This window comes from Molossus molossus, unplaced genomic scaffold (genome assembly GCF_014108415.1).
Source record: "Molossus molossus isolate mMolMol1 unplaced genomic scaffold, mMolMol1.p scaffold_m16_p_12, whole genome shotgun sequence".
In the NCBI taxonomy this organism is placed as follows: Eukaryota; Metazoa; Chordata; class Mammalia; order Chiroptera; family Molossidae; genus Molossus; species Molossus molossus.
Genome location: NW_023425347.1, coordinates 81,102,081 through 81,128,566, shown reverse-complemented (window position 1 = coordinate 81,128,566; position 26,486 = coordinate 81,102,081). Strand labels below are relative to the sequence as shown.

Genomic DNA, 26,486 nt, shown 5'->3' with positions numbered 1-26,486 from the left:
TCCCTTCCTCTGAAGATGAATGCAAAAATGTCCTCGGGTGAGGATTAAAAAAAAAAAAATCCCTGCCAAGGCCCGGCCTTTGTGGCTCAGTGGTTGAGCGTGGACCCATGCACCAAGAGGTCACCAGTTCGATTCCTGGTCAGGGCACATGCCCAGGTTGTGGGCCCGATCTCCAGTGGGGGGCATGCAGGAGGCAGCCAATCATTGTTCTCTCTCATCGATGTTTCTATCTCTCCTCCCTTCCTCTCTCTGAAGCTCAATAAAGAAAAAAAAAATCCCTGCCAAGGGATCCAGGGAAGTTCTGTGAGGCTGGGAAAGAAGGGCAGAGCACGCCCTTGGTTGCTCTGAGGGTCCTGGCTGGGTCTCCTGGGCAGGGGTGGGCTAAGGGGGCACCAGGGTGTCAGGTCTTTCCCACATCCTCCCATGGGGAGGTTCTCACATCCCTCTGCTGGCGAAATGCGTTTTAAATCCCACCCTGCTTCCAAGCCAGATGTCTCCTGGCTGCCGCTGCCACCTGCGCCCTGTGTACAATATTTACGTGTCTACCTTAGTCAAGAACAAGCCTCTCAGTTATAAAATAGACTTAATCACAGTGATAGAGGCATTTGCAAATTACACAAGTCTACTGTATTTTAATTAAGTGCTAATTGCTTCACTGTGTGATTAATTCATTTCGTACTCGGCGTATGTATTGTAATTACAACTGACTCATTACCCTTAAACATGTGGTTAGTCTTTAAAGACACCGTGGAAAGGGCAACTCTTTAATGGCTTTCAGTTCCTAGTTTAGCAACCAGCATAATGAAATGCTGCTGAACAGCTCTGTTTCCCTCGCGTGAGCAGCTGCTAGCAACTCAGCTGGCATCTCCCTGGGAGGAACCTGAAGGTTTCGTTTTCATCAGGAGGAAACTGAGGCCTGGAGAGGTTAAGTGACTTATTTAATAATCACTCAGCTCGTTAGTGACAGCGCTGATCACGGACCTGGGGAGGCACAGGGCCACCCGCCCTCTTGCGTACATGGGGAAAGAAAGTTAGGGTCAACGTTGCAGAGGCGTGAAGACACTTCCCCTCCCAGGCTCCCCTGTTTCACCTGGCTTGCTCGTCCCTGAAGCCATGCCCCGGAGTCCTGTGAGACTCCCCGTGGCCCACTAAGTTTGGGCTGGCCTTCAAGTAGGTGGCCCATGAGAAGAGATGGGCTAAGACAAGTGGTAACTCAGGCAGGCTGCAATCTGACATCCTTTCTAACCAATATTCCTTATGAACTTGTCCAAAGTTTATTTGGAAGGCAGGCAAATGCAGGCAGGAGAAGCCTGCCGTGGGGATCTGCTCCCCGGGGGAACTCCCACAGTCTTAAGTAATTCCTCTCTGCCTCCAAGTCCACAGAACCCTGCCAGCAGCTCACTGGGCCCCCCTCCCCTTCAGAATGGTGGGCAAGTAACTCATCAAGTTTTCTTTCCAGCTGCAGACAGTAATCCCACACTGGGAGTTCAGAGAGATCGATTTTCCCCGTCTCCTCACATTCCCAGGGATGTTTCCATGGCCCCCGCAGACGGCTGCTCCGGTTGGCCGGCCGACTGCGCGGCCTTGGCTCTCCCTCTACCCAGACGATACGGCTCGCAGAGCAGAACAGAGGCCTCTGGGCTAAAACACAGCCCATCTCTGGGCTGCCTGGATAACGTCTGCCAGTTGGGTTTTTCAGTTTTAAGGATATTTCATTAACATTTCAACAGGGGTAGGGCTGGGATCACCTTTTGGCATTATTAAATCAGATACGTGTAATAAGCTTTTCCAAAGACACAGGCTGGCAGTACGAGCAGAAGTGGGGAAGAGGTTGAAAGCGGGGAAAGGGGTAGAACAGGGGAGGTGGGAACGTGGGAGTTACAGGTCCAGGAGACTCGGAGGAAGAGAAGGTGGCCAGCCCCATAGGAGCTCAGCTGTCGGCGAAGCCACGGCCGTGGCTCGCGTGGGTGTTTGGGGTGAGAGACTTAAGAGGCTCGTGGGCGTTGGCCCTTCTCGCGAGTCCTTCTGTTCTACTCACCTGAATACCGAATCTTAAAGCCCTTCCGGTTGTAGGCGTGGTCCGACGACCAGCGCAGGTACACAGAGTTGCTCGTGCTGGTGACAATCAGGGGAGCCGAGTAATTCCCACTGAGAGCTTTCAGCAGAGGACTCTGTCCGGAGGGACCTGGGATGAGAGTACAGGACACAGGATTACAGAGCAGCTCAGCCATCAGAGATACTGGAGTTGATCCCTTTGAGGGAACCTCCTCCTATTTCCCCTCCTCAGGTGAAGGCACAAAGGCTTGGAATGGTGGGGTGACTTGGTCAGTGCCAGCTCACTCATTTGTCCTTCCATGACCTCTGCACCCACAGGTTCCCTTCCCTCCTGAGCCCCAACACAGTGCTCTGGAGAGCCACCGATGATCCACAGAGGTTGGCAGTGGAGACAATATCTATTGGCCATCTTGGGACTCGCCCAAGGTCAAGCCGCTGTTAATGGAAGAGCTGGGAACTTCTACCCTGCCATACTACTTCTCTTGTGCATACTAAAAACAGCTCAGTGCCTGCCATGTAGAAAAAAGATGTGTGGATGGATATATAACAATCAACCTAGAGGAAAACATCGGGTCTCAATGTCACAAATCACACAGCTCCCCACCTTCCTTTCCAAGGCTCTTCCAGGAAGGCCTCCCTCTTCTGGTTCCTACCGTAAGCACCTGGGAGTGCACCCTGAGGGGCTGGTGCAAGGAGGCAGAACATGAAGCTGCAGAATCCCTGACACAGGATTTATCACCCTGGAAAGAGCCCCGACTGATGGTTCTCGCATGCTGCTGAGACAGCTCTTGGAAGCTTGGTGCAAGTAATGGACCACATTAACCAAAGCGGAGCCATCAGAACAGCTGGGACAAACCGTGAAGGAAGAACTCAGAAGGCCCAGAGAGGTGGCATGCCAGGAGAGCTCGGCTGCGTTACCAGAACACCCGCCAGCTGACCAGCTTCCTCAGGAGGACCTGGAGGACATGCCAGGACCCGGAGCAACAAGGAACACACTGGTGAAGGTGAGCACCAGCGCCATCGACAACCGAGTAATGGCTGTCCTCTGCAGGCCACAGCTGATGGGAGGAGATGCTGTCACAGACCCCGGCTTCCTACTGTGAATGGGGATAAGAAGGTTCTAGAACACAGAGGCCATGTGGAAGCACTTCACAGTCAGAAGCAGGGTTGGCATAATTACCAAAAGGGACAGCGAGGGTTGGAAAGGCAGTTGGGAGGACCCGACCTGCAGGGTCTCTGGGGATGGCTCACAGAACATGGGATTCCCAAGGGTAGATTGGTGGGTGGCCAAAATAAACGAATATATGAACAAAACAGACCATAAAGATACGATCCAAAGGGAGAGGAAACCTAATCCCAGTGGAAAGTTCCAATCTCCCAATTTGGAGACTTGAGCCGGGTTTCATTTCTTCCTCCTTTGGCTGAAGAAGAGGCTGGGCACCTGTGATAAAGGAGCCTACAAAGCAACATCAATTGCATCCAGTGGTGATTTTCTCAGTTCTTCCCCAAAAAAGACCTACCACTATTTACTCAGGTAACTGAGTACTGGAGAAAAGTATTGGAGAAACGTTGAGATATTTCGAACGCTTTTGGATACAGAACTTGACTTGAAGCTGATACCTGGGGACCCAAGCACTATCCTGTCTCCTCTGTTAGAGCAGGGAGTCTGAGGGGTGGGGGCTGGTAATAAGTGGAGTCCCGGCCCAGGTGCATCTCACGTACAACCCTAATCAAGCAGTAGCCTCAACGGCAGTAGCTGCACCAGAGGTACTGCCTTCCTTACAGCAGATTAACGTAGCCTGGCTTACATGGAATGTAGTCATCGATATAGCAATGTATTCTTTTTTGTTGTTGTTATTAATGCTCACCCGAGGATATCTTTCCATTGATTTTTTAAGATAGAGTGGAAGGGAGGGAGGTGGGGGGGGGGAGAGAGAGAGAGAGAGGGAGAGAGAGAGAGAGAGACACATAGATGTGTCCACATCAATTGGTTGCCTCCAGCAAGACTCTGGGGTCGGGGATCAAATCTGCAACTCAGGTACATGCCCTTGACCAGGAATCGAACCTGCAACCCTTGGGTCTGCAGGCTAATGCTCTAACTGCTGAGCCAAACCAATCAGGGCTAACAGTACATTCTTTCCCACACCCATCAGAAAGAAGGATCATAGGCAATTTGTATTCATGGGCAATAGACTATACACTCATGATCTCGCCTCGGAGTTCTGTTAATTCTCCTGCTCTCTGACATAATTAAGCACGAAGAGATGTGGACCATCTGGACATCCTGCAGAAAAGAACATGTTGCTTCTCTAAATTGATGGCGTTGTATTAATTGGATCTGATGAGCCTGAAGGGACAATTAGTGCAGATGCCTTTGCAAGACACATAGGCTCTAGAGGGTAAGAGATCAATCCTACAAAGTTTCAGGTGACATTTTTAGGGTCCAGGGGTCTGGGGCATGCTGAGACATTTTCTCCAAATTAGAGAGCATGTGTTGCGCCTTTTCCCTCCTACCACAATGTTTGGTCGACTTCTTTGGGGGTTTGCAGGTAGCGTATTCTTCCCTTGGTGGCACTGCTATGACCCATTCATAGGTCGACATTCAAGGTGTTAGCTTTGAGTGTGGGCTAGACTAAGAAAGGATGCTAGCGCAGGTCCAGGAGGCAGTCTAAGCAACCCTGCTGCTTGGACCGAACAACCCATCAGCTTCCATGGTATTGAGGTTTCTGTGGTAGAGAAGACATTTCATGGAGCCCCTGGGAAGCTCTCACCGGGAGGGTGAAGCATATACCTCCAGGGTCCAAAGCAAGTCTGTGCCATCTGCAGCAGGGCGTGATACAGTATCTGACTTACCATCAAAGATCTCGAACTCATCGTATTGCTTCTCACTGAGGAAGTACTCCACGGTGATGGAGACGTTGTATCTGGGCTCCACTCTCACCAGCCAAGAGCAGGTCTGGAACTGGGGATAGCTTCCAGGGTAGCTCTGACTCAGAATCACACCTGTGGAGTCTGTCAGAAGCTCATTTGTGGGGCAGTGCACTTGGAGAAAGAGAGACACATACCAGGTACATGAGATGGAGAAGGAACTAGCCCAACACACATGCTCTTCCCTGGTGCAATAGATAACCACGGGAGAGCCAGTGTTTGAGCACATTCAAGCAAGACCCCAGCACCCATCATTATACCCCTTCATGGCCTGGGGTGACCTCAGATGCTGGCTCAATGTTAGCATACTGCTGAGACGCAGGCCTGGCCCATTGGAGCAAATCAAAGAGGTTCTGGAATAGGATGAAGGCTAACATTCACTTTTATGAGGGGCTGATTGTTTTGGGGGTGGCTGGGTCAGCTCAGCTAAAATAGACAGCTACTGAATGTCTCACTGCAGTGCCAGGGCAGCCTCATTCTGGGGTGTATGGTTCCTCTCTTCCTCACTAGTAGTCCACTTTGCAGTTTATCCTTGTTCTTGCTGTCCTGGAGGTAGGGGAGACGCTGACTTGTTTCTCCACAGGCTACTAAATATCTGTTGGTAGCAACAGTACTAAAAACATCAGCAGTAATTATAATAATGGCCAGCACTGAGCAGTTACTATGGGCAAGTGAGTTGGGATACATTAGTGGAGCAAATGATCTTCTGTCCAGGCATCACACTGGAGGGAAGACGACCATGGTCCCTCAGTTGCCCAGTTCAACACAGGACCTTGAGCACAACTGCAGTCCCGCAGGGCAGGCCTGGTGTGTGAACACACCCTGCCCAATGTCCCAGAACTTCCTCCTTCCCCAGAACGGCGATGACCAGTGCGCCATTTCCAGCGAACGTCAGTTAGTCAAAAAGAAGACAGAAGGAAAAAATGTTGGCCATCACCCAGCCGTGTGGCTCAGTGGACTGAGCATTGTTCCATGCACCAAGAGGTCAGGGGTTTGATTCCTGGTCAGGGCACGGGCTGGGGTTGCAGGCTTGACCCCCAGTAGGGCGTGTGCAGGAGGCAGACAACTGATGTTCTCTCATCGATGTCTGTATCTCTCTCTCCCTCTCTAAAAAAAGAAAAAAATCAATAAAAATATATTTAAAAAAAAAATTGTGGCCGCTATGGCCAATTCCTTGCCCTGGACCTAGGAGCAGGGCAGAGAAACTATCTGGAACAATCACTCACTCACTCACTCAGTCATTCAAATGAACGTTCACCATGGGACCTCCTCCTTCCTGGGCAGGGACAGGGACTGTTGCGAGGAGTCCCTGTGCTGGAGGAGCCCAGACCCATGAAGGCATGGCTCAGAGCAGTTACCTTCACATATTGGAGGCGGGCCTTCAAACTGCAGGTAGGTTCCAAGTTTGCAGGTCAGGATTTCACTCCCCACCAAGGTAAAGCCAGGGAGGCACTTGTAGCGTACGATGTCACCTGGCAAAGAGAGAGTCAAAGGAGGATGCCCCAAGAGGTCCGGGCAGGCTGAGCAGTACCCCTTAGTTCCTCGAACCCACTCACAGGCATCAGTGGTGGGTCGTGTTCTGTTCAGGATTAAATTACGAGCTCAGCTCCAGCCAGATGACCCAGACCCCTGCTGCCCTCTCCCAGCCCAGCCTTGCGGAGCCTAAGAATGTTCCAACATTGAAGGAACTTCTTATGGTGTCTTGCACGGATCTATTTCTCAAAAACATACTGACCGAAATCACAGTAAAAACCAGCTCTCCTAGCTCCTCTGCCCAAGTGAGGCTAAAAGGGAGAGTGAGTAAATGTGGCGCACTCAGCTGATGGGATACCAACTCTCTTGCACGGGGGCTATCATTTCCCTCCATGGGTAGGAGGGAGAGATGAGCCCCACTGGCCAGCCCCCACCTCTCCCTGGCCCCTCCTCGGTGGTGTGGGACGTGGTACCTATGTTGAATTCTTCATTCTCTGTGACGACTTCAGCATTGGGGAGGATGGTGGGAGGAGGGCATTTGGTGAGTGGATAAGCTGAAAAACAAAAGCAGCAGAGCCGGTGTTAGAACATCATTCCTGGGGCACGCAGACTTTCAGTGCTTCTCACTCATTCACGGACACAGCAGATAGTAATGAGGATTTATGTGTACACAGGGCAAGTTGAACCAAGTACTATTTTGCCTAAATGCTAAGACTAACAGTGAAGGGCAGAGACCCGGGAAGGCAGTGGCAGTCACTAGCACTGAAGGGGAGATGAGCATTTCCCGAGCACCAACTGTGTGTCAGCAACTCTCGCACACCGTCACCTTTGATCCGCACAATACTGGACCCCCTGCCAGGAAGCTGAGATTACACAGGAAGCGAGTGGCACAGGCAGGATGTGAATCCAGGTCTGGCTGCTCCCAAATCCCATATTCTTTCCACTAATCAGGATGTAGAGACTGTGTGTGGCTTATGTGAGTGCCCAGTGAAGTCAGCTTGTTTATCTTCTGAGCTTGGCCTAAACATGTGTGGCGTCAGCGGGTTTTTTAAACTGGAAACCTTCCCTCTGGCCAGAGACTGGACTGTGAGTGAATGGTGTCACTAAGGCCAAGTCCAGCGTGGGTTCGTGACTCGTTTTTCATTCATTACCTGGCACAGTGTTAGGTGCCATGTACATGTTAGCTGTTGCTGCTGCTACTGCTGTTATCATTTCCAAAGTCACTTCAACCTGTTGTGTTTCTTAAAAATACCGTTCTTTTTAGCCCTGGCTGGTTTGGCACAGTGGCTAGAGTGTTGGTCCATGGACCAAAGAGTTGAGGGTTCGATTCTGGTCAAGGGCATGTGCCTCAGTTTTGGTTCGGACCCCGGCCCTGGTGCGGGAGGCAGCCAATTGATGTCTCTCTCACACAGATGTTTTCTTTTTCTCTCTCTCCCTCCCTCCCCTCCCACTCTATCTGAAGATCAAATGGAAAAATATCTTTGGGTGAGGATTAAAAAAAATAGCATTCCTTTTAAATAATTACAAATATAATACACTGTCATTAAAGAAAGTAGGAGATTTCCTATGAAAACAGTAGGAAGAAAATTAAACTCATCCATTGCCCTCTCAGAGATAACCACTGTTAATCCTTTACTGAAAGTTCTTAGAGTATTTATTCTCTGTGTATATAAACATTTTCTCTTACATAATTTGCATCATGGCATGTACTCTGTGTTGATCTCTGTGTGCTTATAACAAAGAATTTCCCCATGTAATTAAATTTCTTCAAAAACATGATTGAAATGATTTCACAGCATTTAGTTATAAAACCTACTAGAATTTATTTAACAGATACTCTATTGTTAACCATTTAGGTTTCCAAAGTTTTGCCAGTTAAAATAAAGCTGTGATGAACATTTTTCTATATAAGCATCTTTTGTGATTTTTTTTTAAAACTAAGAATGATTAAATTGTATGACCTTTTTAAAGTACAGGCATCTCCTATTTTAAATAATAATCCATTCCTGAAAATCAGACCTTCTGTGCAAAGATGCTAATTAAGAGCCTATTTTCCATTATTTTAATGGGGAAAAAATTATAACTCATAACTCCAAATCCAAAATGTATTTAAAATGAAAAAATACATATACATGCATAAATATGCAATAAACCATTGTACTAGAAGTTAAATTATTTTTTTCTTCTTTAAAAACTTTTTTTATTGATTTTTAGAAAGAGAGAAACATCAGTGTGAGAGGGAAACATCCATTGGCTGCCTCTTGCATGGGATCAAGCCTGAGACTCAGGTATGTGCCCTGACCAGGAATCGAACCAGCGACCTTTCCGTGCACGGGACACTGCCCAACCAACTGAGCCACACTGTCCAAGGCTAGAAGTTAAATTCTTTTTTTTTTTTTTTTTTGTATCCTCACCCGAGGACATTTTTCCATTTTTTGTTCAGAAAGAGCGGGAGGGAGAGAGAGGAAGAGAGAGAGAGAGAGAAACATCGATGTGAAGGGACACATCGAGTGGCTGCCACCCGCACGACCAACCAGGGCCGTGGACAAACTGCAACCAAGGTACGTGCCCTTAGCGGGAACCGAACCCAGGTCTCTCTGGACCGCAGGCCGATGCTCTAACCGCTGAGCCAAACTGGCCAGGGCCAGTTTTTTTTCAACTGTCATATCATGTTCTGAGGATTTAACTTTAAATTTTTTCTACAGACATGTCAGCTGAAAACTGTTGTATTGGGTAATGCATAAGCTTTATGAAGTGTGGTTACTGAAACCAAGAGACACTTAGGGTGATCAAGCAGGTTTAACCTGGATTTAACATAAACCAGGGAGGACCATGACTGCATCTGATGCACGCTTCCATTTTTCTCTCCAGGAAAATTGCTCTAATAGGCACCGTCAACAGAGCATCAGTCTCTCCAACAGTGGGTGCTATTTTTCTTCTTTCATCCTATTCATTTAATGATCTTCTATCAGGGCTCACCCTGGGTCGGACCCTGTGTTAGCTGTTGAGGATGCAAGAGTAAACAGACACAGGCCTTGCTCTCACAGAAGTTAGGGCCCTTTAGGGGAACAGTAATCGATCTTAACATTTGTCAACTTGATAAACAATAAAAAGAATAGTATTTCTTTTCTTTTAGTGGGCATTTGGTAACTGGTCAGGTTAAACATTTTTCATATATTAACAGATTAATTGCATGTCTATTTTAACTCTCTATTCATGTCTTTTGCCCTTAGTTTTCTTAAAAGTTTGAAGAATTGATGTATTTTTTTTTTAATCCTCACCCGAGGACATTTTTGCATTTATCTTCAGACAGAGTGGAATGGAGAGAGGTAGGGTGAGAGAGAGAAACATTGATGTGAGAGAGACACATCGACTGGCTGCCACCCCCATGACCCCAACTGGGGCTGGGGACAAACTGCAACAGAAGCAAATGCCTCTATCAGGAACCGAATCCGGGTCTCTCCAGTCTGTGGGCCAACACTCTAACTGCTGAGCCAAACTGGCCAGGGCTGAACTTGATGTATTTTTAAGATGGACTTTTGCCTGTTAAATGTATTTTCCCAATTAACTGCTTATATTTATTTAAGGTACTCTTTTGATTTGTAGAAATATTAATTTTTCTTAGTCAGTTCTCAATATTTTAAAAATATTTAATACTTTTCATTCTCAGCCTCATGCTTACCTTAAAAAACAAAAACCAAAACGACCCCAAAGAGGCCCACACCAAGGCACATCATAATTAAATTGAGTAAGGTTAAAGACAAAGAGAGACTCTTAAAAGCAACAAGAGAAAAGCAGTTAGTTATCTACAAGGGAGCTCCCATAAGGCTGTCATCTGATTTCTCAGTGGAAACTTTGCAGGCCAGAAGAGGTTGGCAAGCAATATTCAAAGTGATGAAAAGCAAGAACACAATCAAGATTACTCTACCCAGCAAAGCTATGACGGAGAATCAAAGGACAGATAAAGAACTTCCCAGACAAGAAAAAATTAAAGGAGTTCATCACCACCAAATCATTATAACATGAAATGTTAAAGGGTCTTTTTTAAGAAGATAAAAGATAAAAAAATATGAACAATAAAATGGCAATAAGTACATATCTATCAACAGTTGAATCTAAAAAACAAAGACAAGCAGAATAGAAACAGACTCATAGATACAGGGAACATTTTGACAGTTGCCAAATGGGAGGAGGCTTGGGGGGACGGGTGAAAAAGGTGAAGGGATTAAGAAGCACACATTGATAGCATTTGGGTGTATGACCTTCGATCTTTTACAGACAACCCCCTCCCCCCAACACACACTGTATCAGCCACACTACTGCTGCAGAACTCCAGGGCAGGGGGACAGTCGTTTCTTCTTGTCCCTGTCCCCCCGCTCCTGCTCGGGTTGAGGCACTGTTCCAGCTTAGAGGCCCCAGCACACGCTAAGGTGCGGAATGAGGGGGTGGGCTCACTGCTTCGTGCCAGGAAGCAGGCAGCTCGGCAGCCACCGCAGGCCATGGCACTCTGTACTCTATCTTACTGACCCTGGGCGGGCTCTGCTGCACGCTGATGGCTGTGTGGACTGCGTGAAGCTATAAAGCCAAATTAGCTGAGAAGGAAAATATGGTCCGCAGGGTTCAGTTGACCAGATGACTCAAGGCCCTGCACTTGGGTAATGTTAGAATGTCTTCCTTTACCATGGCTTCTGTATCTCTCTCGACTCTCACAAAAAGGGTTGGCTGCAGTCTAGGTTAGGGGTCCATAATCATTACATCCTTTAATTACACCATCACCTGAGCCCCTCAAAAAGTATTTTATTTTTATTTTTTATTTTTTTACGGAATACAAACATTTCCCTTAAGCAACGGAACGTATCCTCTCCAGATGATTTTTAATGACTCTCTTTCTCCATTTGTGTGTGTGTGTGTATCTCATAATTTGCACACCCAATCTCCTATGACCTTGCATTTGCACTGATTCTAATCTACCTGCTGTAAATAACATTTTAAGGAACATCTCTACACACACACATATCTGCACAGTTCTCAGAAGCAGGACAGGTGGCTCCAGCCCGCAGTCAGTTAGGAACCGTGGGTGACAGTAACACAGCCCAGCTCGGGGTAGGAAAACAAAGCTCCACAGGGAAGAGAACCAGGGTGGACCTTAGCCAGACGCCACGAAGGGAGAGGAAAGGAACTGAAGGGCCACTGGGAACCAGGACACTTCCCCAGGGTCTTAGTTCAGGCTCGTCTGATTCCTCCCGATCAGATTCTGGGCATCTTTAACCAGATGGCCACAGACATGATGCTGGGCTCTTCTCATGTCCTATCAGGTGGGGGATGGTTTCAGCTTGTCCCGTGACTGACGAGGCTCACGTGGGCCACCGGGGAAGGTGGTGGCCTCAGGGCTTCTCCACTATAAAGCTCTTCTTTGTCCCCTTTGTAGTCACTGTGAGGAGGTGGCCTGAGGCTAAGATCCCATTCCTCATACATTTTAAATTAACTAATTCATTAGTTAAGACGTATGGATATACATGGTGTCCTGGTTTATTCAACAGGTTACCCATTTGTTAACAACAGTAATTACTTCGATGCTCAAATCATCCCCATTATGGGCAGTGGGAGCCTCCCCAAGCCAGACCCAACCCTCTGGAGTGTCTCCCTCAATCCCTGAGCACTTCCTCGCTTTCTGCCATAGAATGTTCTAGGCATATCTTGTATTTCCTCTGCTCTAGTCCTGGAATCAGCCATTCCTTCAAGGAGCCCTGGTTCAGTTCCGTGGGAAATGGTTTCCAGGACCTGCGTCATGTTCCCCTTGGGCCATAGCTGCCTGGGAACAGCGGTGGTCAGAGCTATGCTATGGCTACGGTGGCCGATGCTCTTAACACGCTTGCTTCTCTATGTCTCTTTCTGTCTCTCTGTCACTACCTCGTCCAAGGGCTTGGGGCTAAATGTGTTCCAGTTTCTATGAACGCATGTATGATGCAACGACACAGCACAGTCCCACCAGAGCAGACGGTGCAGAACTCAAAGACCGGGACAGAACTGGGATCCCAGTGTGTGGTTTGGGCAAGTCCTCAAGCCTTCCTTGTCCCTCACCTCTTCATCTGTAAAGTGAGGGCAACAATCTCTGCCTTACTGCCTCACAGAATTCTTTCAAACCACACACGCCAAGCCCCTCATTCCACAGCGGAAGCATCTGAGACCTCCAGTTGGGAAGAGACTTGCACCAGGCCACACACCTGGCTTGCGGCGGAGCCAGGCATACAGTCAAGCTTTCCTGATTTCCAGTTCAAATACTCGTCACGCTCGGAAAGTTACAAACACGGAGGGTTATTCCCCAGATGGGTGCAAGCCCACCGAGAACTTGCTATGTGTTTTCCTATGCTGTGTCCACTAGAACAAAAGTGAGGAAATATCCAGATCCAAAACTCTGGACTCTGAAAGACAAACACACGCCGAATCATTCACGCTTCTCCTGCTGGGATTCTCCACGACTACTTCCCGTGAAGTCAGCAGGGCCCTGGATTCCTTTGGAGTGGGACGGCCCTCTAGGAGGGGCGAAGGGATAAGCTGGGGCACAGGTAGGCGAACAACCAGCCAGTGAGTGGCTGTGAACAAGTGGGATGAGAAGCCCCCTCTGCTGCCTCTAAGCTCGAATTGGGCACCAAGGATCAATGTCAAGTGCTTCTCTGACCTAGACGAGTGGAGGAGGAAGAAACCTTACATTATGGAGCCCTGTGCTGGGAGGTTTCACTCAGGCCAACACATTAAATGCTCATAACTTTGTGGACACTGAGGCCAAGAAGCTATGTAAGTCATCCAAAGCCACACGACTGGGAATGGTGGAGTCAGAGCTCAAGCTCAGCCTCGACTCGAGAACCTGGCCCTTCCCACCAGGCCCGGCTTCATACTGACCGGAGAAGGCGATGGCGAAGATCCCACCCATGGCCGCATCGCGGTGGAACTTGAGCAGAACCTGGTTGGTTGAGCTATGCACGGTTTTCTTGGCCAAGCTCCTGGTGAAAACTCCAAGCTGTGGAGCTGTCTGCTGTGGCCCATCCCTGCAGGAGGAAAGATGGTCCTGGCATGTCACGAGTCACGATGGCTGCCTACTCTACCTGGTACCATCAATGACCTTAAGAGAGACCTGCGGTGGACGGCTGTGACTTTCCTTGCACTCAACCCTGTCTTTCCTTGATGCCTAAACACCTGTCCCCACTTGGTCTCCCAACAAAGCCGACAGAGCTGGTGAAGCCCGCATTGAGCCCTCATTCACCTGATTCTTCACCAGCCCATCCGCTTTAACGGGCTCTTGGGGCAACACCCTCCCCGAGCAGCAGGAGCCACGGAGCGAGGCAGCGCTGGAGCAGGGCCACGGAAGCCGTGCGGGGAGCTCGTGCTGCGGCTCTGCCCGCCCCGCTTCCGTGTCCGCCAGCAGAGAGACGGAACCACGTCGCCCTCTGGGCAAAGGATTTCTCTCCTGGAAACGTGTCCAGTCCCTTCCATCTGTTCTTAGCCATTTCCTGGAAATTAATCCAGGGCGGTTCTGGCGACAGTCAGCTCTCTCTGGGAATTTGATTCTCGGAATGGCAGTGACCTTCAAAACCAAAAGGCATTTCAAAAGGATGTCTGTGTCCAAAAATCTAGTGGTTTGAAGAAAAAGACGGTGCAGGAAACGAATAATTTGTTCCTATTTTAAAATTAACTCGAGATAGTCTAACTGCACAACTCAAAGCTGAGCTGGTCACTGGTGAGCGCGTGGCCACCCGATGAGTGAAAATGAAACGAAGTGTCGAAGCCTCAGTGCCCGCAGCCCCCCCCCCCCGGCACCCCAGCACTCGCAGGGAGCGTGCCGCGCTGGCCAGCACTGCGTGGGGCCTTTCCGTCACCGTGGAAAGTTCTGGATGGTGCTGGCTCTGCAGGAGGCTCCCCGGTATTTCGCTACAGCTCTTTCATTAGCCCGGGTAGCTTATTTTAGGTAAACTGGGATTTTTGACAGACTCTGGAAATACTGAGAAAAGTCTGCCTCTCCAGGCCACTACCACGGGCACTGTCACGGACCCCTGGCAGGACCCCAGGTTGGAACTGCCGCCCTCCATTACTCTCCCTTCAATAGTCAGAGGGGCTCACTGAAGCTGGGCCCCATTCCACGGTGCTTAACTGAAACCCGGGAGGCCACAGCCACACACATCCGTTCAGCCCTTGCCGAGCATGCGGATGGGTCATCCCACCCAGAGCCCAGCGAACGCCCTGTTCTTCCTGGCTGTCGGCACGGCGGCTGGCCCTACCAGACGGTGATGTAGTCTCCGGAGGGCTCTGTCTGCAGCAGGCTCAGGTTGAGGTGGATGCCATGGCCAATGGGCACGGTGATCAGCCAGACACAGTCCTGGGAGCTGGAGTACGGACTGGGGAAGCCGGGGGAGTACACAGTGCCGTTGGAAGAGGTGATGTTCCCACCGCAGGGGACTGCAGAGAGGGAACACGGACACAGTGAGTGCTGGAGATCACCTGAGAACTCAGACGACCTCCCAACGAAGTCCCAGCTCCCAGCACAAACCTCCTGTTCAAGGGGGTGGGGAGGGATGGGGAGAGGAGATGGGGCTGAGGCTGGCCGGGCCTGGCTTCCCAACCTGGGCCCCGTCTTCGGTCCATGTGCCTGTGTGGGTCTGCTCCGGCCTCCGCCTCCCTCTCTCTCTCTCTCTCATGGATGACATCTGTCCAGGAAGAAGGACAGACTACACAACCCCCTCTCCTCTCCTAGAAATGGAAGGCAGATGTTCATGCTGTTGCTGAGAAGAGCTAAGAAAATTACGAAGGTGGAACTTTATCTTATCATTTGCTTTAAGAGTCTTAGAAGGGTTCTTTTGGTCTTGACTGAAGAGTTGAGGATGCTCGTGGTGAGGTTAAGGTTGGGTTCAAATGATGGCTCAACTATCAGTTGACTAGGTGACCTCTGACAAGAAGTTTAGATTTTTCCCTTCACCCATAAAACGGGACTGAAACTACACCCCTCATGAGATTCTGTCAGGTGACCTGATACACGAACCACGTTCAGCCAGTCCCTAGATCACAGAGAAGGTATTTGCTACATGGATATGGTTCTCTCTCCCTATCTTCCTGTCTCCCCAAAGTGACACCCAGTTTTAGACTCACTCTGACCTAGGATTTTGGTAGGGGAATGAAGAGGTCCTAAAGTCTCTGCAGATTCAGCTTTAGGGAGCTCTCCCAGGTTAGGAGAATAAGAACGTGATTCTGGGCAGAGAAAACCTGGTTCAAAATCACGAGTGCACTCGGCTGGCACGGAACCTCGAGCAGACAGGCGGGGAGAGCCTAGCACATGCCTCGAAGCAGAGGGAGAGGCCCTGCAGGTGCAAACGTGTCCTGACAGTGGTGCACGGACACTCCGCTCCTCCCACAGGGACTGAACCCCCCTTGCCGCCGGGCCTGGCCTGTGGGACACAACGGGGAGCCAGGATGCCACACGCATGGTTCTGTTCACGGCCGCACAGTCCCCGGGGCCACAGCCAGGTGCACGGGCACCCGCAGCACAGGGGAGCATGCCACCAGCGTGGAGTGCCACGGGGACATTTCGGGGAGCCCCTTGTCTGGTCTGGTGAGTGTGAGTGAGGAGGGAGTCCTGGGAGAATTCGCGTCAAGCCTCACGCCTGAGGGATGACAAAGGGCTAAGCAGGCAAAGCCGGGGAGGAGAGCAACGTTCTCGGGAGGGACGGCAGGCGAGGAGAGCAACGTTCTTGAGGGACGGCAGGCGCTAAGAACAGAGGTAAGAGGACCCGGCGGTGGGACACTGGAAATGCTTCAGCAGAGCCGGAGCAGAGTCCGTGAGTGGGGGCAGGGCCAGCAGAGAGCAGGTCCTCCGTCAAGGGAATTACTCCTGGGGGATGGGACGCCTGGATGGCTTCTGGGCGCGGGTGGTGTCTGGACTGTGTTGATGGTTTTGAAGACTCACGTTAGCTACATGTGGAAAACGGACTGAGGAGTGCAAGACGGAAGGTGGGAGACCAGTGGGGAGCCTCACCTAAGAGGTGGCCTGGATGAAGGTCCAGGCAGTGGGCAGAGAGAAGTGGATGCCTTTGGAAGAAACGCAGGAGGCAGAGTTAGGGAGGCCTGGTGGACACGGCAGACGGGTGAGGGGGCAGTGCCACAGGGAGGGCGGGGTAGCCAGGTGACTAGAGGTTTCCTTCACCAGATGAGGATTTCGGTCTGATGGCAGAAAGACGGTGAGTTCACTTTTGAACATGTGGGGATTTAGATGCCTCAGGAAATGTAAAGAAAAATATGACCAAAGAGGGGGCGCAGGCAGAAAGGGAACTGGACAAACGAGAGAATCAAAGAAGCATCAAGGAAGCCGAGGGAAGGGCTTTCTCAGGCGGGGGAAGGGCGCTGGCTCCAGACGCCCCCCGGCACCCCGTCTCTCCCGCAGCACCATAAACAGACGCACAGATGTAAAAAGAAACCAAGGAAGAGTCCACAGTGACGCTGGTCACGTAGCACGTGATGCTTCTCACCGGGACCGTTCTGAAAGTCTGAACGCAAACTGGGGGATGAAGAGTCTTGGAAATTACGACCTTACATTCCAGCCCAGCACAGCTCGGTTCTGCAGACAAGGTGTTTCTCTTCGGGGTTACTGTGCGGCGCACCCCCCGAGTCACCTTGACACCTCCCAGAGCTAACGAAGCAGAGGTGAGGACCCCCGTTGTTTGAAGGAAGAAACGGAGGTTCAGAGAGGCGAAGTGGTTCAGGGATGGAGCCCGGGAGCTCGGACCCTGGAGGGGGGCACTTTCTCCTAGACTAGGCTGTCCCCCCCGCCAAGCTTTCCCCTCCCAAGACAAATCCCAGCTTTTCCTCCAGGAAGATGCTCAGTCCCCCGGGTGAAAACTGAAGGAAAATGGAACTGAGGTGAGCAGATGGGGTGGAGGCAGCACAACCCTAGGTCTTCTTTCATCCAGGTCTGGCTGCTGAAGACCCAGGAGAGCGCCGCCTCCAGCTCCCTTAGAGGATCAGCTCCAATCTCCCCAGGCGCCTGCAGGAGAAAGACCCTAAGGGGGGGGGGCATGTGGGGAGGGGAACAAGAAGGCTCCTCTTTCCAGGCTTTATTCTCTCCTCCCTTTGGGAAGGTGCCATGATTAACTCTACTTTCTACGTCTCAGCTCACATCTGTTCCTACGCCCTCATGCAGAGTCTTCCCTTCTGCAGGGGACCTGAACCCATCCGGCTGGATGATCCCAAGCGCTGAGTGTGAGTGTGTTTTCCCTCGGCTGCGATCCAATCTGCTCCAGGTCTCCCTAGTGTGGGTCCAGAGCTCTGTCCCCAGGGTCCCTCCCTGGAGAGGCTGGGTCTCATTCATGGGACAAGGTCTGCCAGGACTGCCCAGCACGGGTGATCCCATGGAGCAGGCAAGCAGACACAGGACTGCTCAGCATCAATCTCCCTAAGAAAAATACCAAGGGACGAGAGAGGGACATACCTTCACACCCGGGCAGGGGGTGGTCCCAGTTCCGGTTGGCACCATGCTGACACGTGAGGACAGGCTGGCCCGTCAGTTGATATCCTGGGAGGCACTCGAAGGTCACTGATTGCCCGACATTGTAGCCAGCGCCCCTCACAATGCCATTGGCAAAGGGCTCTGGGTCTGGGCACTCCTGAAGTTCATAGGCTGGAAAAGATCGGGAGAGAAGGTTCCTTTATTCTCGCTGGGCATTTTCTCGCCAGCTGGACCACAGGAGCCGCAGAGTTCTCATAGTGGTGAAGCACCAGGACTTGGACTCAGGGAGAGCGTAGTCATTGATTACTCATGGGCTTTGGGAAAGTTGTTTAACTTCTCTGCGCCTCAGTTTCCCTACTTAGAAAATGGGTACTGTGGGGTTAAGTAGGGTGATATGCTCCTAGCTCTGTGCATAGTACTGGCACGTGGTAAAAGCTCCATGAATGTTACCTCTCAATGTTTCCATGGGCAAAGGAGGCTCACGGAAGATAACCCTAGACTGAGCCATTATGTCTGAACACCTCCTTGTTGACCTCGGTTCTTTTATGCTGCTTATCTCATGTAACCAGGACGACAATGATCAAGATAAAAAACACAGGAAGCAGTCTGGTGAGGACCTGGGTGGGGTCTTTCCAACTCTAAGACACCTGTGAGGAGGGAAGGGACTTGGTGAGAGTAGACCACACCTGTGGCAAGGAGAGAAGCTCTTCCGAGGGAATAGCTGGGTTCAGAGGACTGTGGGACTGTCATACGAGGAAGTCCCTCTGCAGAGCAAGAAGGCTGCTTTCCTGAGAACAGGGGGCCTGACCCAAAGCCAGGCACCCCCATGGACGTAGCTGAGGCCTGCCCAACAGGGAGAGGCCACTGAGGGATTGGCTGAGCATCAGGCCCACAAGACAAGGGATGGCCTCTGTGGCAGGCAGTGACTGGGCCCTCCCTCCCTCCACGGGAAGTAGATGACACATTCCTAGGGTGGACATTCTCAGTGGAAATACCGGAAACTGGATTGACGCTCCGTGGACGTGGACGTGGACGTGGACGTGTCCACCACGTGTAGTAACGATATAGGTGGCTCTGCAGTGCCATCAGAACTGAGACCCACGGCAGGTGACAGACGGAAGCCTCAGGGAAATGCCCAGGTGGGTCATGGAGGTAAAACGTGAGCAGGAGAAGGTGGGCCCACAGAGGGGGCCCCAGGGGCTGCTGTTGGGCCTCTAACACCGTGGGGCCGATTCCCGGTGGAGTGCTGGGCCTCTGGAGGCATCTGCGGAACCTGCCTTGTTCCCTGGCCCCTCCCGCACCCCCAGGAACAGTCCTGGGAGGGCTGGCCCTCTGAACATGGGGGCATATGAGCAGGTCAGAGAGGAGCACTGACCCAGAGCTGGCCTGTCACCCCGGCGGCCTCAGTGCAGGGCCCTTGCACAGGGCAGCCTCGGGAGGGGTCCGTCTCAAACGTGGAGGATGGTGAGCATGGGAGGGGCTGAGCCTGAATCTCGGCTCCTTGGGAGAAGGTAGGTCTCTTCTATGGGGGGAGTCGATGGAGTCTGAGGGACTCAGAGGGACAGCGTGACAAGGACTGGGCTTACTGCTGACTCAGTGGGCAGGGCTGTTCCCATCACAGGGGCCAAGGCGGTGTGTGTGGGTAGGCCCCAGAGCCACGGTCACGTCACAATGGTGGCATCATCTTGCATTACCCAAGAGAAGCCGCCATGAGGAGAGCATGGGGCCTTGTGTGCAATGTGTCCCCCGATTCCTATGTTGATGCCCTACCCCCAGTGCTTCCAATGTGGCCTTATTTGGAGATCAGGCCTTTCCATAACTTTACCTAAATTACAAGGAGATCATTAGGGCGGGTCCTAATCCAAAACAACCGGTGTCTTTATGCAAAGGGGAACTTTGAGAGAGAAGACGGACAGACACGCAGGGAGAAAACCACGGGAAGAAGCAGCCAGGGAGGGGGAGGTGCTTCGACAAGCCAAGGAAAGATGGCCAGCAAGCAGCGGATGCTGGGGCCGGGCCTGGAACACCCTCCCCTGCAGCCTCAGAAGAAACCTTGATCTCGAAACATCCAGCCTCCAGAACTGGGAGACAAGAAACTTCTGTTGTCGAGGCCACTGGGTCTGTGGCACTTGGTAGAGCTGCCCTAGCACACTCACACAGGGAGGCCGGGAGGCACCTGCTCCGACAGGAGGCTGAGCACGTACTCAGGCCCAAGTCACTCCTGTGATGGGCTGTGGCCGGCCCGTCTGACAGCCCCACACCACCAGCCCAGCCAGGCAGGCGCCCCTGACAGGCTCAGGCGGACTTGGGGCCCCTCTGTGACAGCCCGCACAGAGCTCCCCTGCATGCAGACTGAAGACCACGGGTCCCTCCTGGCTGAGAGATGCAGCTTCTCGCTGCAGCTTCACTGGTGGGGTGGGCCTGGCTCCTCCCACGAGGCTCCCCTGTGGTGACAAGCCCAGTCGCGGTCACTGGGTTCCCTCTGAGACAGACATGGTGCCCGAGGAGGCAGGTCTGTGCAGCTGGTCCAACGGTGCCCACCTCCTGGAACACCCTTACGGCCTTCCCTAAACGACATGCCCACAGCCACACCAGTGTTCACCTCTGACGGGGTGAGGGAGCCAAATGTCGGAACATTAGGTATGCAGAATATTCTGCATTTACACGGAACACACAGCCCCCAAATTCACGACGTCACATATTTTTCACAGGTACATAGAACATGTATGTCAACACATGGAAAAAGATCTGAATGATCACATCAAAGCAGAGTGGTTGCCGCCGCGGATAATACTGTATTTGGAGGCTGTGGACAGAGGTCCTGGGTTTACCTGTAATAATTTCCTTATTTCTCATCCTCTTTCTTTTTTAACAAGATCAGTGTGTTTGTAAATTGTGCAATAAAAAATTAACGTTAATAAAGCAAACTGCCACCCTGGCTGGTTTGGCTCAGCAGTTAGAGCATCAGCTCTTGGACCAAAGAGTTGAGGGTTTGATTCTGGTCAAGGGCACGTACCTCCGTTGAGGTTCGGTCTCTGGCCCTGGTCGGGGTCATGCGGGAGGCAGCCAACCGATGTGTCTCTCTCACATTGATGTCTCTCTCTCCCTCCCTCCCTTTTCTTCCCTCCCTCCCACGCTGTCAGAAGTTAAAGGGAAAAATATCCTTGGGTGAGGATTAAAAAAAAAAAAGCAAATTGCCAAACAGTACTTATAGTCTGATCCAATTTTAGTTTAGACAGAATAGTATAATTACATCAATATATGTAGAGAAAAAACCCAGAAAAATCAAACTGTTGAAAGGTGAAATTTCTGCATAAAATGGGTTGGAAATGGGATTATGGGAGAGTTTTGATTTTCTATTGTGCCCTCACAAAACATCTGTAATGTTTTAATTTTTAAATAATTGTGCATTAGTATTAGGAAAAAAAAACACAAAAATGTGAAAAAACAAAAAAAGAAACCCAAAAAAACCTATCTGTGGAAAAGCCTGGGACAGTAGGTTAGAACCAATGGCTCAGGGGAGACCTCGAGAGAGTCCGCCCGTCCAGGCCGCGTGACAGCTGCACACAGCTGCCCAGGCCGGGCAAGATCTGCAGAGCCGCGGGTGTGGCGCCTCAAGGGGAGCGGGGCTGGGGTGGACGAGGCTCGTTTCAGGGAAGGGGTGCCGGGGGAGTGGGTGGCATCTGGCACAGGGTTTCACTTCGGGAAGAAGCGCTGTGCAGCGAGCGTGGCTGGCCTTGTGGGGAGACCTGGGGAGCAGTCAAGGGGCCTAGCTCCTTGCGAAGGCTCCGTGGGCTCTCCCGGGATCATTACTGAAATCCTCCGTATGTCCCAGTTCGCTGAGCGTAGCGGGCCTGACCCAGGAGGACCAGAGGGAGTCGGGAGCCTGTCCAGGGAAGCGGCTGGCTGCACAGCCAGGGCTGCCCGAGGGGAGCGGATGGAGCTCTTGCTCAGGGACAGTGCCGGCCACCAGGCCTGGACAGAAATTGACCCTCCGAGGGTGCCGTTGGGTCTGCCACCCTGGAAAAGGCTAATCGAATGGGGTTAGACAGCCTTAGCTGGGCCAGAGAGATGCCACCGACAGAAAGGCTCCATGGGCAGCCGCCCCCGCCCCCAGCCCTTCCTGTGTTCTCTATTCCCCTGCGCGGGAGGCTGAGAGACGGGGATGGACAGAGGAGCACAGGGGGCCCTCCTTGTCCTCACCTTGATACTCCAGCTTGAATCCTGGACGGTTCTGGGAGTGGTCGCTGTGAAAATACACAGTGGTCTCGTGGGACGTGGAGAGCAGGGAGCTTGGAAGCTCACTTCCACTGAATCTGCCCATCATGCGGCTGGTCTCGTAGGGGCCGTTCCGGATCTCAATGAAGTCATGGTTGGGCTCGGTGGAGAAGTTCAGGAACTGGATGTGAGCTCCTGGGAGCAAGACAGAGGCAGACAGTGCCCAAAGCAGCACAGTCCTGCCTCAAATGGGCCGCCTTGTGAAAGCACTTCCCGCCCAGCCTACTGCTGACTTCCCGCTGGGCGGGCGAGGATTCGCACAGCAGACTTGGGGGCCGCCAGTCCCCGCTCTTGCCTTCGGGCAGGACTGAGCTGCAAGGAGCATTGTTCATTCGAAGGGAGAGGCACGGCCATGCGGAGCTCTCCCTCGAGTTCACGTCATTGAAGACGAAGGTCAAGATCAACACTTGGTTTAATGTGGGATTCTTACGTCTTATATCAGTATAAAGACAGCTTTGCTGAAATAAACATTTTACTTAAAAATCGTATTCCCCCACACCCAATGGAAAGACGTGAACTTCCACTCTGGTGTTTTCTAGAGCACTGGTGATAATTCAGAAATAGAATACATTGTCCTGTCTGTTCCACTAAGAAGCCAAGTGGAATGCATATTTTGGGGTCTAATTGGACTAGTCGAGATCTCCTCGCAACTTGACAGGTTAAATAGCTAATTAAGTCCTTAACTTACATATTAATATATTCTTTGGAGAATGGAGGTGGGACTATCGATATTTGTTAATGACAAGATTTCTCAAAATTAGATTACTACTAAAAATGATATTAAAGAAATGTATTTACTGAGCATAGAAAAATGTCCACAATGTTAATTGTGAAAATCTGACTGAAAAATAGGTTATATAAAATTCTCATTTTTGTAGTGAAAAACTACAAGAATGTCCATTGACTCAGTAACAATACTGATTGCCCCAGGGCTGTGGAAGGCACTGTCCAGGGATGGACACTTTGTGGGGGTTACCTTTTATAATGGGAGGACTAACTAAGCTGTTAATGATTGCACGGTGGTATCACAGATAATTTTAATTTTAAAAATTTGCTCATGTGCACTTTATAATTTCTTAGAATGAGCTCAGGTGTGTGGTTTTTTTTCTTCTTTTTTTTTTTGCATCTGCTTATTTAAAGAATAAAGTAAAACCTGACATGCAGTGTTGAAGACCATCATGTCTCCTACCCTATCTCATTCCCCACCTCCCTCCACACGGGCAGTCACAGTCATGAATTGGACGATACCTTCCAGTTCATGTTTTTAGGTTCTTAACTATATATGTGGGTTTGTTTTCAACATATACACAGATGACATTATACTTTATATACAGTTTTGTAAACTTTTTATTCCATTTTGTGTTTCTCAAAGCCTATCCTTGATATAAAGATCTAGGTCACTGATTGTCAACAACATATTCGTTCATCCCATTTTATGAATTATCCACCCACACCGTTCACTGCCCTGCTGATGGACGTGAAGACTGTTTCTGAATTGTGGGTAATTTTGCAGTGAACACTTCTGCACACGTCACCTGCGGGACCTACGCTTCCACTGCACGGCCCCCTCGTCACCCCAGCTGCGGCTGCACCTCCAAGAGGCTCTGAAATGAGCTGCCTGGGAAGACCATGATGTGACCACTGTCATCTAGTGGCAGCTGCTTGTCAGTGCAGTGGCTCTTTACACACCTGAGCTGCGTTGGGGACTATCTGGGAGCCCAGCATTCACTTGAAAGCAAGGGATCCTGGTCTCCTGCAATTGGACCCTGCAGGAGGCTTATTCCCCAGGGGCTGAATAGGCACCAGGACTTACAGAGAGAGAACTCAGGTGGCCGAGCATTAGGGCTCAGAGGGAACAGTGACACACCTCCCATTTAAAGGTCTGTTTTCCCTTGGATGTTGCCCTCCCCCACCACCCCTCCACCCTCTGAGGTTCTTCTGGCTCATTCCTGGATGCAGAGCTACAGGGCATCCTGGCTCCTCTCTCCCCAGAGTCTCAAAATCTGGGAGTTTCCCAAGGCCACCTGCGGCCATCATTCTGCAGCCTGATCATCTGTCCCTGGTTTCCTTCGGAAGGTGGTTCTACACATCCGACTCCATCCTCTGGAGGGTCTCCAGACTCTCTCCTTTCCTCAGAATGGACTTAAAGAAGGCCTGTTTAGATTGCCTTCTCCCGAAAGCCCTTTCTCCATCAGAAGACCCACTTGAGGCTGAATTAAGGCCAAAGTGGGTGGTCATCATTCCTGAGGTCGCAGACTGGGAGATCCCAGGCCCGTGCAGGAAATATCCCCTCGGGACATTTCGTTCCCGGAGCAGAGCAGTGACTGGGCAGGATGACCTATGTGGACAGCCCATCGGTTCCCCGTCAATGCAAGTCCTTTTCTCTTCAGCAGATTTATCTAGAGTTAAATTATATTCCCAGTACACAATACAAGATGAATCATCGGCAATTAAATTCTGTACCCAGATCACTGTCCTCCCTACTGGCTGACTACGTCTCCAGGAAAAAACATCTCCCAATCTCCAAGGCTAGCCAGAAGGGGCCTAGGAAGAATGCAAACTCCACTTCACCTTGATCTTGGCGCAATTTAAATTGGATAAAAAATTGGATACTGCCCTGGCCGGTTTGGCTCGGCGGTTAGAGCGTCCGCCTGCGGTCCTGAGAGACCCGGGTTCGGTTCCCACTAAGGGCACGTACTTCGGTTGCAGTTTGTCCCCGGCCCTGGTTGGTCGTGCGGGTGGCAGCCACTCGATGTGTCCCTTTCACGTCGATGTTTCTCTCTCTCTCTCTCCCTCCCACTCTATCTGTACCAAAAAAATGGAAAAATGTCCTCAGGTGAGGATAAAAAAAAAAAAAAAAAATTGGATACTATAGTTAACACCACAATTTGAGGTCCAGTCTCTGTAAAATAGATTACTTTTAAAATTTTTTTTAACCACTCCTCAGTGATTTCTCACTCCACATTCCTGGGTTTTAGCTTGCTACTCAAATAATAATAATAGTAATAATAATAATAATAATAATAACGGCAACTCCTAGGGTTTCCCCCACTCTCACTACGTTTAACGCTTCCAAAACATTCATCTCTACCATTCAGTGGACCTTCACGATCGCACAGGTCAACAGGTGAGGGAATGGGGAGGCAGAGGCTCAGCTGCCTCAGCCGAGGTTATGCTGAGCGATCCGAGCCGACAGCTGCCTTAAGCAGAGACCCGGGCGTGAAGACTTACCAAAGCCCACGGGCAGCGCTATTTTCCATGAGCAGTCCATGTTGCTGGGGTAGTTGCCTGGGAAGCCGGGGCTCAGGATCACGCCCTCGATCTCCTCCACGGCTCCCCCACACTGCGCTGTGACAGAGACCAGAGGGTCAGGACAGCACGATGCCACGTCTGGACGCTCCCTTGGAGCAGCGGCATTTAACCTTTCCTAGGTCATCAACCCCTTTGAGAAACAAAAGGAACCTAGAGTTCGTCTCCCTAATTAACTGCTCAGAGCAAGCAAATTCAGGAAGGGCTGCCCAGCATCCTCGGACCTCCAGCAGTCTGTCCACAAACCCAAGTTGCAGACCCTTGACCTTCGGCATGTCTTTTGCAGGTCAATTCCCTTAGTGAACTCCTACGGCAAAAGCGGCCTGCTCCAATGGACATATTTCCATTTCTCACATTATCCCCTAAATCTCCCTCTTCTCATTTTCCAACCAGCTCTTCCAAGAAGGATGAAGGAAGGGGACTGGCATGCACTGAGTCCCCACTCTGTGCTTGGCACCGCGCAGACTCTTTATAATGTATATTCCAAGGGGCTGGGTGGTCAATAGATGAGGCTCTCCATGAACCAGCCCCCAGACTCTGGTGTATGCCCAGCCAAGTGCCTGTGCTGAGCATTCCCTGGGGAGCCAGCCACCGGGCTGGGCACCTGAGACTCCAACCGAGGTGCTTTCCGAGTCACCTTAGGCTGCAACGCTACTACCGCCTGGTCAGCTGCCAACAATTCTTTCCTTTCACATCTTACTAGGAAAAGGCTGCGTGAGCAGAAAGGGGTTAGTCAACCATGGAAGCGAGGAGAAAGGAGCAAGGGCAGGGCTCTGCGGTGTCCAGGCAAACGCCTCTGGGGGGAGGTTCTGTTTGGTTCCGAACAGAATAGGGCCCGGGTTCAGAGTGGAGCTCTGGCACTGACCACCTGGGTCACAATTCCAATGCTCCCTCGTCCTGTGTGCTTCGGGTACATTCTACACCCCTCCACGCCCAGTGTCCCCCACTGTGAAGC

At 51.0% G+C, this 26,486-nt stretch overlaps 1 protein-coding gene across 1 annotated transcript in view; it reads right to left on the bottom strand.

The window, feature by feature from the left end:
* The window catches only part of CSMD2 (CUB and Sushi multiple domains 2), a 558,434-nt gene that overhangs the window by 52,762 nt on the left and 479,186 nt on the right, over positions 1-26,486 (bottom strand). Inside the window, exons 40-48 of the mRNA XM_036256013.1 lie at positions 25,454-25,570; positions 22,148-22,357; positions 17,927-18,115; positions 14,730-14,907; positions 13,357-13,502; positions 6,930-7,010; positions 6,342-6,455; positions 4,909-5,097; positions 2,039-2,185 (exon numbers count right to left, since the gene is read on the bottom strand). Of these exons, the coding sequence (XP_036111906.1) occupies positions 2,039-2,185; positions 4,909-5,097; positions 6,342-6,455; positions 6,930-7,010; positions 13,357-13,502; positions 14,730-14,907; positions 17,927-18,115; positions 22,148-22,357; positions 25,454-25,570 (1,371 nt within the window). The remainder of the gene's footprint in view (positions 1-2,038; positions 2,186-4,908; positions 5,098-6,341; positions 6,456-6,929; positions 7,011-13,356; positions 13,503-14,729; positions 14,908-17,926; positions 18,116-22,147; positions 22,358-25,453; positions 25,571-26,486) is intronic.